The following is a 10,917-nucleotide window of genomic DNA, read 5'->3' as shown; positions in this document are numbered from 1 at the left end:
AATAGCTTTCCAGAAAGACTCCAGTGCATGTGAAGTGATTCGGACTCGGAGGAGGAAGTTCTGAACTGGCTGAGCAGGAAGGGTGTAGCATGTCCTCTAGTTTAATAGTCTTTCAGCTGGAGATTTTAACCCAACTGTCAGTGCCTCAAGGCTAGAATAGGTGATACTGAGAGTTTAATAGCTTTGTTTTGTGCAACTTGAGTCCAAACTAAAGGATATCCTGTGACTGGTTTTACCTCTTGGCTTTGAGATTCTGAAATCCCTTTCCCTATAATCTTGGTAGCACTGTTTAAGTAACTTTCGTACTTTGATTGCAGTAATACATGTAAGAAAATCAGATAGTGAAGGATGAAGCTTGAAAAACTGTGAAGGGTACATTAGAAACAAATATTACGTCATACATGGAAAAGCTTATGAATGAACTCTGGGAGGTGGTGTTGTAATACTAAGTTTATGCTTATCCATTTACATGTGCTGAGAGAACTTTAAAAGTATTGGTAATGCTTTATTTCCGTCTGTTACTTATACAGATAACGCATTTCCTTTTTTGTGTTCACAACTGCATGTAACTGACACTGTGAGTGTCAAACCACTGAATTATTTAGCTAGTAGGCTACTGACCTTTAGTGGAAGCAGCACATTGGAAACTTATTCTCCTTAATTTAGGAAGCTTTTGCCTTAATTTTAATTTGCCTATTTGCTAGAATGTGAGGAATTTAAGAGGGAGGGTGCTGTTATTTACAGCATGTGTTGAAGGTATGATCTTTGCAATGTAATAATTACTTTTTCTCTCTTTAGGAAATACACATAAAGGAACCCATAGAAAAGGAAGTAAATCCTCACTTATTACCAGGTATCTATTGTATATTGTATTATTAGAATTAAATAATAAAAAAAAAATCATGTAAACAGTATTTAAATATTCCCATGTCTGCAGCAAACACTCATGTGACATCAGTGTCCCAAATAGTAAAATAGAGAGTTTGGTGTTACAGCCCACACAGGTTGAAATGTTTTAGATATCTGTATCTGCATGGGTTGTTGAAAAAGTATAGAGTACACTATCTTCAGGAAAGCTGCATGTGGAGAACTGTCTATACTTCAGTTTGCCCTTTTTCTTAAAAGATAAAGTTGGGTGGTTTTTTTGTTTGTTTGGGAACTGAAGACCTAGTGGAAACTTACTTTCTGGTTGCTTTGCTTCTACTATGAGTTAAGCCTTTTGATGCCTCATTCACTGTTAAGATTTTTTTTATTTATTTTACAATTCTTTCTTTTTAAAAAATCTTTTCAAAGATCAGGAAAGATGATGTTACTAAGTTAAAATACAAGTAAAAGCTTAGAATTAAACTAGTATTGTTCCATTGGGTTTTCTGTATTTTATAGGAAAGACCAAGAGTCTTGCTGATTACACCTATTAAAATCTGTTTTTACTTTCTTAAACTTGAAGTTCAGTTCCTGCTAATTTTAAGATTAGAACTTGATTGACCATTATTTATGCAAACTTGTGTTTGAGAACTTCAAAATAGCCCTGGGACCTGTAAAATAAGCAACATCTCCAGTCAAAGCTATGAAAAATTAACTATGATGAACTTGTAATAATCAACTGACATGTTTCAACATTCTTAGAGTTTAGCAGTAAGGAAAATTGGAACAGTTTTCAACTTGTTTATTGTCTGTATTAACTACTCTTCAGTGGGCTTTGGTTTTTTTAGTACACACTCATATGGTTGCTCTTTGCAACTCCACGTGTTGTTCTCCTACCGCTTAGAGTAGGCCATGATACAAGTACTTCTGGTTACAGAACTCCTAAATGTAAGCAGTTGAACAGTGTTCAGTCCATTTTGAGTAATGTTAATAACCTGGAAGGCTCTCAATGTACTGATTCTGGGAGCTGCCTCTTTGTCTTTTTGTATAACAGTTATGAAATATCTTCAGGCATATAGTTATGAGAAGTTGTCAGGAAGTTCATGCTGAGTTTAAGATAACAGTTGAAATAATTCAATTACAAATGTCAGTTATGTTGCAAGTCAGTGTTTCTTTTATACAGGTGAACTGCTGCTTTGCGAGGCAAGCACGGTATACAAGTATATACAAGAAGATGGGTCAAATCGTGGCACCTATGGGAAACTTGTATGCACAAACTTCAAGATTGCTTTCCTTGACGATGATTCTGCTTCAGATGATAATGTAGGAAGACCAGTCTTCTAATTATGACCAAACAGGCTCTGAAGATATATAGTGTCTCTGACTAAATAGTCATGTCTCTCCCTTATATAAGGATACAGCATAAATATAGCTTTTTAAGTTTCGATGGCTGCAGACTAATTTTAATCAGTCTTCATCTGCTTGGTCTATGCAGATCCTTCCTCAAGCTCTAATTATTTAAGTAAAAATTGTGCAAGCCTGTATGTGGATGCTTACATTACACATAGTTTATAACTCTTTATATCTTGTGAGTTAGTAATTTTGTGAAGCTTAAATTAAAAGAATGAATTGTTTTGAAAATTAAATCAACAGTTTGTTTAAACCTGATTTCTGACTGCTTGTCTAGTAGTTCTACTTGGCTGCATGAGACTGAGTAAGCTGGTATTCAGTGGAAATGCTCTAGATAATGTTTGTGTGGCTCAGTAAAGCTCTGAATTATTCCATTCAAAGTCAGGTGTTGAATGCAAAGATTTAAAAACCTGGTACTATTGAGCTTGCAAACATTGCAAGTGTGGCCAGCAGGAGTAGGGAAGTGATCGTGCCCCTGTTCTTGGCACTGGTGAGGCCGCACCTCAAATACTGTGTTCAGTTTTGGGCCCCTCGCTACAAGAAGGACATTGAGGTGCTGGAGCATGTCCAGAGAAGGGCAACGAAGCTGGTGAAGGGTCTAGAGCACAAGTCTTATGAGGAGCAGCTGAGGGAACTGGGGTTGTTTAGCCTGGAGAAAAGGAGGCTGAGGGGCGACCTTATGTGCTCTACAACTACCTGAAAGGAGGTTGTAGCGAGGTGGGTGTTGGTCTCTTCTCCCAAGTAACAAGTGATAGGACAAGAAGAAATGGCCTCAAGTTGCACCAAGGGAGGTTTAGGTTGGATATTAGGAAAAAAATTTTTCACTGGAAGGGCTGTCAAGCATTGGAACAGGCTGCCCAGGGAAGTGGTTGAGTCACCATCCCTGGAAGCATTTAAAAGACGTGTAGATGTGGTGCTTAGGGACATGGTTTAGTGGGTATGGTGGTGTTGGGTTGACAGTTGGACTCGATCTTAGAGGTCTTTTCCAACCTTAATGATTCCATGAGTCTATTAAAAAAGCTAAAAAGTCCCCAAATCTTAGAAATCAGTTGAATCTTGTTGCCTTTGTTTTAGATGTTCAAATTGAGCTGTCAAAGGGGAATGGTAATGTCACACCTTTTTTGATGTGCTTAAGCATCTGAAACAGTCTGGTCCATTTAGGTGATAAAAGTGAAGGAGAGCCTAGCTTATGGCTCTCGAGTGCAAGGTGATCTTGACAGTAAAGAAGAATGAGAAGAATACAATTGACACATGTTGATTATAGTCGGAAGTTCCTTGGGGTAACATTTCAGGGAGTTTCAAACTAAGGCTTCTGCAGCCAAATACAGATTTTTGGACCTTCTGCAATTAATTGGGACAAAGCTGCAGAGCCCTTTCCACAGATCACATGAGATTCATGCTGAAGTTGGTAGTGACCATGCTAATTTCTGTTCCATCACTAACTTTAAATCTTGGGTTTATAGCATGCCAAGTCAACTATATTTCTCTTAACAAAGTCCAATATTAGCCACCTGATTCAGAGTAGCGCAGACCTGGAAATAACTTGAATGAGGACATAACTGAGAATGAAGACAGGTTCACAGCTGTCTTCATGTAAAATGTAATTTGATGATGTAGCGTAGATCAGCCTTCTGGTAATAATATTTAACATAACGATGTTTACTTGTGGCATCACTCAAATGTAATTTTTAACTCTGAACTCATGGAATGATAAAAGTGAAGGTAGCTCCAAATCACTTCAAGTTTGGCAAAACAGTAGACAAGACAATTGGGTTGTGCGTGTCTTCATTTTACCCAGTGATAAATCTGGCTGTTCTGTTGGAATATTCTTGGGATACTTGTTCTTTTAAGAGACTTTCTATTTCCTGCCAGGTTCCCATAGCAAGGAAACTTATCATAGAAGGGCTTGGATTACATCAAGTTACTGTATTTCCTGTTTACTGCAATGATTCCAGTTTGAAAAGTGACTCTCAATAGAAATGCATGCTTTGAAGCTATTTGAAAAGTAAAAACTCTATCTACATTTCAAGCATGGCTGAGAAATAAAACTGGATCTGCAGTTTATAAACTATGCTTGTGTAACATGCATCTGTCTATTTTAATAAGTGTTCTTAAGTGTTCTGCCTTAAACAGCTTATAAGAATAAGAAGTAATGCTGATATTAAAATAGGTACTGAATACATCCTTTATTTGTGAGAAGGTGCTACTGCTTAGTAGTGTAAGATTTCTAAGATTTTTTTTCATGTTCTAGGAGCCACAATTTAAGAATAAGATCGTAGGAGAAAATGACATAACCCTGCAATGTGTAGATCAAATCTATGGAGGTAGGTCAGCTTTCTCCTCTTCGTTTAACATGCCTCACTCTTCTAACTGTCTTATAGTGCTGGTCCTCTTTGTACACGTACATCTTTTTTAGAAAACTGATAGAGTTGTCACTTTGGGAACTAGGATTGGGTAGTCTGGAAAAAACAGCTGCAGTTATATTTAATGATGAAATGACAGATAAGAGATCTACCAGAATCCAGTCTTACCCCTCAAGCGTGTCAAAGCTACCTTTTGATTAATTATCTTGCTGGGACAGATGAAAAAATTCCTTCAAAATGCCATGATTCAAAGCAAAGAAGAGTGTACTGTGAAAAGTCTCTGATTAAGACTGGTGCACAAGGATCTTCCAGTGTATCAACTATTTCTATAAATATGGAGGTATTCACTTCATTTGGGCGATAGCACTGCAGAGCAGTACAGGTACCAAATTCCCAAACAATACTTTTTTTTGTCTAAGGGAACTTTGTTTTATGAGATTCATGATGTCTTCAAAATATCAAAGGAGATAGAAAACAAGGTTTTAATTTACAAGTAAATTGATGAGTGTTTTGCAGCAGGGCTTACAGGCATGCCTGTATTGCTAAAAAAGGTAAAGGAGAGTGGGCTGGTAACTTGTAAGTAGTGGGGAAGGCTTTATTGAGAAGCCTGACTTTGGACTAGTGTTAGAGTATTCGGAGTATTTATGAATGGTGGTGTGGATTCGTGAAGGAGTGGACTAGGGGGAGACTAGTGGAGTCTGGTTATGAAACATTACTTAGTTTCATAAATTTCTAAATTTAATTTAAATTTCATAAATTAAAGAAATTAAAAAATGTCTTTACTGAAAGAGTGGTTAAACATTGGAAGAGGCTGCCCAGGGAAGTGGTTGAGTCCCCATCCCTGGAAGTATTTAAAAGACGGGTAGATGAGGCGCTTAGGGACATGGTTTAGTGGGCATGGTGGTGTTGGGTCGACGGTTGGACTCGATGATCTTAGAGGTCTCTTCCAACCTTAATGATTCTATGATTCATGTACAGTGGCCTAGGTGGTAGCACTTGAAGTTGTGAAATGATACATCCTCAAACAGAGGTGAACAAAAGGCTCTCTTGGGGAATTTATGGTGGTGAAAACAAAATTTTTTTTTTAGGAACTTAGAATGACCTCAGTTGTTCAGGGACTTTCCCTCAGGCAAAACTACTAAATTATGTTCTTTATGCATCTTAAAACTGAACTTACTGCGCAGTCAGAATGTGAACAGAAATAATCACTGACCAGCTGGCTTGCTGCAAGTTTGGTTTCCACCTTGCAGGAAGTAGTTTGAGTGGGCTTAAAAAAAAAGAAGTTGAGTGTATTAGCACAAGAGCTTGTCAGTCTTTTGTAGGCTCCTCATTTTGACTTGCTAAAACTTGGGTTTCAATTAGTTTCCTGAGAACTTTGAAAAGTCAAGCAGGGATAGCTTTATCAACTGATGGCAAAGTTCTTTCTTAAATTTACTTAGACTTTTTAATTTTGCAGTTTATGATGAGAAAAAGAAACTCCTAACTGGACAACTGAGAAAATACCCAGAGAAGCTGATTATCTACTGTAAAGACCTTAGAGTATTTCATTTCTGCCTGAGATACACAAAAGAAGAGGAAGTGAAAAGAGTAAGTATAGTAACTTAATTTGTTTTTCTTTTTTAAGGTTAGGGTTGGGGGTTTAGTTATGGGGATGAGGGAAGGATGAAATTCACCCTGAGAGATTCCTTAAACTTGAAGTGTTTTCTGGTCATTCCCAATTGAGAGAGAAAGTAAGACTTTGATTTGTAGCTAACCTTACTCATTAAATATCATTATGTATAGCAGCTAAAAAGATCAGATGCACTGGCTTTTTGAAGAAAACTTGAGCTTAAGACTACTACATGAAATTAGCTTCAGATCAGGCAAACTTGTTAAGCTATTCTGTTTGTGGTACAATTTTATTACATTTTAGACTTCAGCCTTTTTCATATGAAAGCAGTTATTTTCCTGATAACTTGGGTTCTTTTGACAGGTTAATCTGAACTCCAAACTAGGAGTCCGCTACCTTTATTTAAATAATAAGAGTCATTCTGGAAGTTGAACAGACATAATACTTTTCATTAAGCCAAGTAGGTATAGTGTCTTGCAGACAATGGAGAAGGCTTTCTAAAAGTCAGTTTTCAGCTGTTGGGGATAGAACCCATTGAACAGTTTTGTTTAAAACCTGGGAGAGGCGGGTAAAAAAAAAATCATGTTTTTTACACTGACAGTCTTAGTCTGTGTTTGGGTGTTAATTTTTGGTACTTTCCTAGATCGTCAGTGGTATAGTTCATCATAGCCAGACTCCTAAGCTGCTTAAACGCTTGTTTCTGTTCTCTTATGCATCAGCTGCCCCAAACAACACAGGTAATGTTTTTCCATTTTTGAGTTTTATTTGTTGCACACTGTTAGTTCCTTAAGCAGTCTGGGACACTTAGTAGCTGAGTTTGTGCTTGGCTTATGACTCTGCCCTGCTGGCAGGTAGCCTCAGAAGATTCATTTTTCTCTTGTTGTGCTTTGTTAGACTTGTTGCTAAAAACCTCTGAGTTGTCGGCTGCTGGTTTCTGTGTCCCTCAATGTAATTGCACAGAAATTGTCCAAGGAAGAGTAGCATCGCTGGATTGAAAACTTACTGTGATCAATATGTGCAAATGCTTTTCATGTGCTTCTGACTAGAGTGCTCTCATCTAGAAAATATTTTGCTTATTATATCAGTGTGTTTTTTCCGTACTATTGCAGTGAACCAAAGTTCCTGCTTTTAATTCTTAAATTATTAAATTTTCAGTGGCATCTGACAAAGTATTTCCTTTTTTGCTCTTATTTGCAAGCAATCTGCTTCTCCCAGGCAACTGCAAAAAAAGCATAAGTTTGCCTAGCAAGAGTCCAGTGGACATCTGGCTTCCTCTTGTAGCTAACTTATTACATAATCTTCCCACTTGATCAAATGTGACTGAATAATATAGTAAGCTGCAAAATTCAAGACAAAAAGTTGTCAGTGCACTTTTTAGCATTTCATAGTTCAGACTTCAACTGAAGTAATAGCGCTGTTTTGAGTTAGGAACCTGATTCTTAGTGCACCAGGAACACCTGTTCCTTCCACAGAGGGAAGTTTTGATGTACCCAAGGTATTAATCGGACACTTATTAAAATATGTCATGGGATTAAAGAATCATTGAGGTTAGAAGAAACCTCTGGAGATCATTTAGTTGTGTTCCTGTCCATCTCCCCATGTTTAGAGTAGGGTTAACTACAGCAATCTTACCAAGGTGATGTCCAGTTGGGTTTTGAGTATCTCCAAGGATTGAGACTCCACAACCTTTCTGGACAGCCTGTTTCATGATTTGACTGTCTTCATAGTGAGAAAGTTCATTATAACGTTTAAATGGGATTTGCTGTAGTTCAGCTTGTGCGCACTGCCTTTTGTCATGTCACTGGATACACTGAGTCTAGATCCATCTTCTTTACTCCCCTCCCCTGCTTCCGCCCTCAATCAGGTGTTTATACACACTGGAAAGATTTCTTGCCCCTCTGCGTTCCCGCCGAGCCTTCTTTTCTCCAGGCTGAATGATCCCAGCTCTCAGTCTTTCCTCATATCAGGTGCTTCAAGCCCTTTAATGATCTTAATGGGCCTTCAGCAGCCTTGGTCCAGCAGGCCTGTGCCTGTCTTGTACTGGGGAGCTCAGCACTGGACACAGCACTGAGCTGAGAACAACAATCACCTCATTCAGCCTGTAGCCAATGGTTTTCCTAATGCAGCCCAAGAATATGTTGGTCACCTTTGCTGCAGGGGGGCATTGCTTGCTCAGGTAGTTTCTGCAGGCTTCATCTGTAACTGGTGTTCAGTTTGAACTAAAAACATCAGAAAGACTGTAAGCTTTTCCAGGTAGAGACTAAGCAAATGTGGGAGAAGCCTAGTCTTTATAGCAACTTTGAAGTGTTGTGCCAGAATTCTTTCATAGTTTAATAATTATCCTCAATAATAAATGCCTAGGTCTCATCCTTTATGAATTTGTTACAGGACAAAACCAAGTAGACTTTAGAAACTGAGTTTTATGCCTCTTATGGTTTGATATTCTTAAAATCTTAACTTATCCCTTAGAGCTCATTAATAATGTTCTGTTTCCAGCTCCAAATATTTCATCTACCTTATCTTCTTACAGCAGAGAGTTTCAACTTGCCATTGTATCTTCTGTGGAAATTCTAGCTCTGTTTGTTATTTCAGTGTTAACTGATGTTGCAGGATACTTAATTGTGACGGGTGTCTAAAACATTTGGCCTTACTCCATAAATTATATGGTTATTATACAGGATCTGAGGCTAAATCAACCTGCTGTCATAACTGTTGCTGAGGTGGCTACATAGAAATACAGGAAAAGTTCTCAGTTGAAATTATTAAGACTGAATTGCTGTAATCAATTTTCTGCTCTTATCAATTGCCTAAAATGTTCTATTCAGTGCAAAACTCCTATCCATGGTGAAAGAATGAACTTTAAATGAAATGCAATACCTGAATTGCAGAAAGGCTGTTGGTATGATTGTTAATTCTACATTTAAGTCTATATTATTAGATGCCAGTCAGCTGCATTAGTATACAATGGTATTTGCTGCACAGCATCCTGGGTTTTAGGCTGGATGTAAGGAGAACCTCAACTGTATGGAAGTTCCGTAAGAACTGATTGGTTTTTGTAAAAGAAACTATTCCTGAAGTTACTAGTTAAAGCAGTATTTGACAGAAGATTTGTTAAAGATCAGACATAAGCAGTGTGTTGTACAAAGGCGTTTTATCTTTGACTCGAGGCTTTCTGTACACAAGAGGTTTTGCTTGCTTACCTTAATGAAAACTAACTACTTGATTTAGGAATGCTTTCATGTTAGAATTCCTGATAGTCTGCAAAGTTAACATTATTGATGTCTGACAGGTGGAAGAAACCAAACTGTGATGTTTGATACTCTTGAGGACTGGCGTGATGAATTGGAGCGGACCAAAGGGAATGTGAAATACAAAGCAGTGACTACCAATGAAGGCTACAGAGTCTCTGAAAAGTAAGTTTGCCCTGGTTAATAGTGACCTTTGGATATACATCTCATTACGATTTGCAAAAATCAGTGCTACCTTTGAGCATTACACAGTTTTTTAGGATTTTTTTAGGATCTGATTTCCATTTTGATTTATAGGATACTTTGATTTGGGACCTCAGGAAGTCATCTTACACAACCCCTGCTCAAGCAGGGTTAACTTCGACATTAGGTCAGGCTACTCAGGACCTTGGTTAGTCAAGCTTTGAATAGCTCTCTAGGGGTGGAGAATACCACCTTAAAATGGAATAGAAAATATGTGGGTCTGGTACCTACATTTTTGTCATACTTACTGGTTAGGACAACATTTTCTCAGTCCTGTACCTTTACTCTGGTAAAATTTCAATTTACATGTACTTGAGATTTTCTTGTTGTTTTGGTTGGGGGGCTGGGTGGGGAAAGAGCAACTGGTTTAAAGTATATCTGCAAAATGTGCTGGTGGAAGTTAAGTTGCATTGCCTTTAGTGGAAGGTTAGAGATGTATACTTCTACCAGTTTACCTGAGTAGTATCTATCAGTGAACCCTTTAGGATGTATACGAGGCTTTGTACTACTGTTGTTTAATAGTCAAATCCTGAAAGGTTTCACAGACCTTGGAAACAAACACCAATTTTCAAAGAAGTCTTAACTATTAATTCTAGAACTCTGTCTTGAGAAACGCAAGCTGAGGTTAAGTACTTTATCTTTGTTGCTTCTGTGGGCCTTGAACATAAATAGTGTTGGCTGATACTGGAAATTCATGGTATATTAAATGACATCCTTGAATTGTGATGCAAACTGCTTATAAGGCATGGAAACAGAACTAGTTATCTAATAGTACAAGGGTATCTTCTGAAACAATGAAGAGTAAGAGAATCAAGGCAGTCTTAACAATCAGTCTTAGATGTTACAATTAAACGTAGGACTTAATTGCAGCCTTGGAAAGGCAGGGGAATGTTGCAGTGAAAATAATGAACGGCTCAAAATTGGAAGAAAATACCTTATCCAGCTGAAAATAAAGGGAGGGTGTTGAGGACAATATAATTATCTAGTAGGAAGGATTATTGTGGCTGTAGGAGTGAATATATAATTAGCATGTAGGCTAGAACTCTCACCATCACTAAAAAGAGCTTGGAGATTGTTCTTTGTTCAATTTTTAAGTGCAAGAAATTTTTTATTTGTTATCCTAGGCTGCCTTTGTATTTTGTTGTTCCCATATGCGTTTCTGAAGAGAGTATCTTGAAGT

The 10,917-nt window shown here is 37.7% G+C and overlaps 1 protein-coding gene across 1 annotated transcript in view; it reads left to right on the top strand.

The window, feature by feature from the left end:
- Nucleotides 1–10,917, top strand: part of MTMR12 (myotubularin related protein 12) — a 32,337-nt gene that overhangs the window by 4,601 nt on the left and 16,819 nt on the right. The window contains exons 2-8 of the mRNA XM_009318456.1: nucleotides 799–853; nucleotides 2,048–2,187; nucleotides 4,526–4,598; nucleotides 6,094–6,224; nucleotides 6,890–6,983; nucleotides 9,536–9,659; nucleotides 10,862–10,916. Coding sequence (XP_009316731.1) covers nucleotides 799–853; nucleotides 2,048–2,187; nucleotides 4,526–4,598; nucleotides 6,094–6,224; nucleotides 6,890–6,983; nucleotides 9,536–9,659; nucleotides 10,862–10,916 — 672 coding nt within the window. The remainder of the gene's footprint in view (nucleotides 1–798; nucleotides 854–2,047; nucleotides 2,188–4,525; nucleotides 4,599–6,093; nucleotides 6,225–6,889; nucleotides 6,984–9,535; nucleotides 9,660–10,861; nucleotide 10,917) is intronic.

The sequence above is a fragment of the Pygoscelis adeliae genome, unplaced genomic scaffold (assembly GCF_000699105.1).
Source record: "Pygoscelis adeliae isolate BGI_AS28 unplaced genomic scaffold, ASM69910v1 Scaffold272, whole genome shotgun sequence".
Taxonomy (NCBI): domain Eukaryota; kingdom Metazoa; phylum Chordata; class Aves; order Sphenisciformes; family Spheniscidae; genus Pygoscelis; species Pygoscelis adeliae.
The sequence above is the reverse complement of the archived record's forward strand: the minus strand, read 5'-3'. Positions and strand labels throughout refer to the sequence as shown.